A 2,230-nucleotide genomic window follows, 5' to 3' on the forward strand; every position below is an offset into this window, starting at 1 on the left:
GGTACCGGGGGGTCCCCAGCCATGATGGCCCCGATTCCCCCCGCTGACCCCGCTCTGTGTGCAGGGTGCACGCCCCAACCCTCCCTGTGACCCTGGCGCCCCACGGCCGCCCCAGCCCCGCGGGATAAAGATGCTGGTGAGTACCGCGGGGGTGGATTGGATGAGCCTGCAGCGCTGCGGGGCCGTGCGCCCGGATACCGGCCGTGCGGCGGCTCCGGGTGGGCACCCCTTGGTCCCCGCTGCGGGGACAGTGGAACCCGAGGGGGTCACTGCCGCACGCGTGGGCTCCGGCCGTGTGCAGGAAGTGAGTCACGGCAGCCCGGTGCTCCCTCCTCGCAGAGTTCTGCTGCCGGGCTGCGCTGCCTCCAGCATCCAACGTGGGCACGCGGCCGAGCCCGGCGCAACCCCGGTTCTCCGCTTCCAGGTCCGCGTCTTCTTCGTCCTGGTGTGCGCGGCCGCGCTCTCCGTGTTCTACGTGCTGCTGTGCCGTGAGGCCGTGGGGCAGAGGGACGGCTCGGCGTACACCGCGCCCGCAGCGCTCAGCTTGCAGGGCTACAGCCGCGTCCCCGACGGGAAGGTCGGTCCGTGGGGCGGCCCCGTCCCCCGCGCCTCGGTTTTCCCCATCCTCGGTGCTGACGGTGCGTATCCCCGCAGCCGCTGCGCAGAGCTCCGTGCCGCCGCTGCGCCGTCGTCTCCAGCTCGGGGCAGATGCTGGGATCGCACCTGGGCCGGGCGATCGACGGGCAGGAGTGCGTGCTGCGCATGAATCACGCCCCCACCGCCGGCTTCGAGGAGGACGTGGGCACACGGAGCACCGTCCGCGTCGTGTCGCACACCAGCGTCCCGCTGCTGCTCAGGAACCAGCCCTACTTCTTCCAGCAGTCCCGAGACACCGTCTACGTCATTTGGGGTCCCAGCAGGAAGATGAGCCGCGAGAAGGGCAGCCCGACGTACCGAGCTCTGCTGAAGGTGCTGGAGATGTACCCCTACCTGCAACTCTACACGCTGACTGAGGAGAAGATGGAATATTGCGACGACGTCTTCCAGAACGAGACAGGCAAGAACAGGTACCGTGGCCCCGCTGGGTGCCCCCGTCATGTTGCTTCCATCCGTCTGCGTGTCCCCATCCCACCGCTGTGCCCCGCAGGGTGAAATCCGGCTCCTTCCTGAGCACGGGGTGGTTCACCATGATCCTGGCCATGGAACTGTGCGAGCACATCTGCGTCTTCGGCATGGTCAGCGACAGCTACTGCAGGTGCGGGGCTGGGGGTGGCAGTGGGGACTGCGGGGGATGCACCGTGCTCAGCCCCCACCGTGCCGGCAGGGAGAAGAACCACTCGAGTGTGCCTTACCACTACTTCGAGAAGGGGCGGCTGGACGAGTGCAGGATGTACCTGGTGCACGAGAAGGCCCCTCGCGCCGGGCACCGCTTCATCACCGAAAAAACCATCTTCTCCCGCTGGGCCAAGAGGAAGGACATCATCTTCACCCACCCGTCTTGGGCAGGGGGGTAGGAGCGGCGGCAGTGCGGTTGGAAGCCCCTCGGTATGCCCGGTATTGGGGGTCTGCAGCTGCTGTGGGGGCAGCAGTGGGGACCCCGTTGCGTTGGAGCACATGGGACAGGGCTGCATCCACCGAGACCCCCCAGCTGCAGGCCCTGAGCCGGATTGGACCCGTGCAGGATGGATGTTTAATGTGGGATGGACCCTGATGCTCTGGCACCTGGTGCCACATGTGGGGCACGTGGAGTGGGGCCGGGACTCCCTGTCCCACAGCCCCCTTGCATCCCCTGCCCGCAGCCCTGAGCTGCCTTGCCACAAGTGCCCTTGGATTCAGACCAAAGCCGACTTGCCCATTAAAAGCATTTTTAAGTCCACGCTGAGCCGCAGCAGTGCTGGGACACGGAGATGCGTGGGGTCGGGGCGGCAGCTGGGTTTTTTCCATCCGTAAATAGGGTGGAGATCCGACGGAGTCGGGGTCAGAGCACAGAGCAGGGCGCTGAGATCCGTGGACGGGGTTATGCTGGAAGCTGCGGGGTGCCGAGGGAGGGGGGCAGCGAGGCGGTGGGGCAGCAAATCTACGGAGGGGCGGAGGGAGATTCGTGTCGGTTTCCATGGTAGAGAGCCCCGTGGGCCCCCCCGTGCCTCTCAGCCCCGCGAGATGAGCTCAGCCCACGGCGCTGCGCCGTATCCCGGCAGTGTCACGCGCGCACCCACCCACGCGCCCCGCG

At 67.4% G+C, this 2,230-nt stretch overlaps 1 protein-coding gene across 1 annotated transcript in view; it reads left to right on the forward strand.

The window, feature by feature from the left end:
- The window catches only part of ST6GALNAC4 (ST6 N-acetylgalactosaminide alpha-2,6-sialyltransferase 4), a 4,941-nt gene extending 3,065 nt beyond the window's left edge, over positions 1-1,876 (forward strand). The window contains exons 2-6 of the mRNA XM_003211227.4: positions 65-136; positions 425-577; positions 655-1,067; positions 1,148-1,255; positions 1,325-1,876. Of these exons, the coding sequence (XP_003211275.2) occupies positions 65-136; positions 425-577; positions 655-1,067; positions 1,148-1,255; positions 1,325-1,514 (936 nt within the window). The 3' untranslated portion in view covers positions 1,515-1,876. The remainder of the gene's footprint in view (positions 1-64; positions 137-424; positions 578-654; positions 1,068-1,147; positions 1,256-1,324) is intronic.
- Positions 1,877-2,230: the final 354 nt, after the last annotated feature.

Source organism: Meleagris gallopavo, chromosome 19, assembly GCF_000146605.3.
Source record: "Meleagris gallopavo isolate NT-WF06-2002-E0010 breed Aviagen turkey brand Nicholas breeding stock chromosome 19, Turkey_5.1, whole genome shotgun sequence".
Classification (NCBI taxonomy): Eukaryota; Metazoa; Chordata; class Aves; order Galliformes; family Phasianidae; genus Meleagris; species Meleagris gallopavo.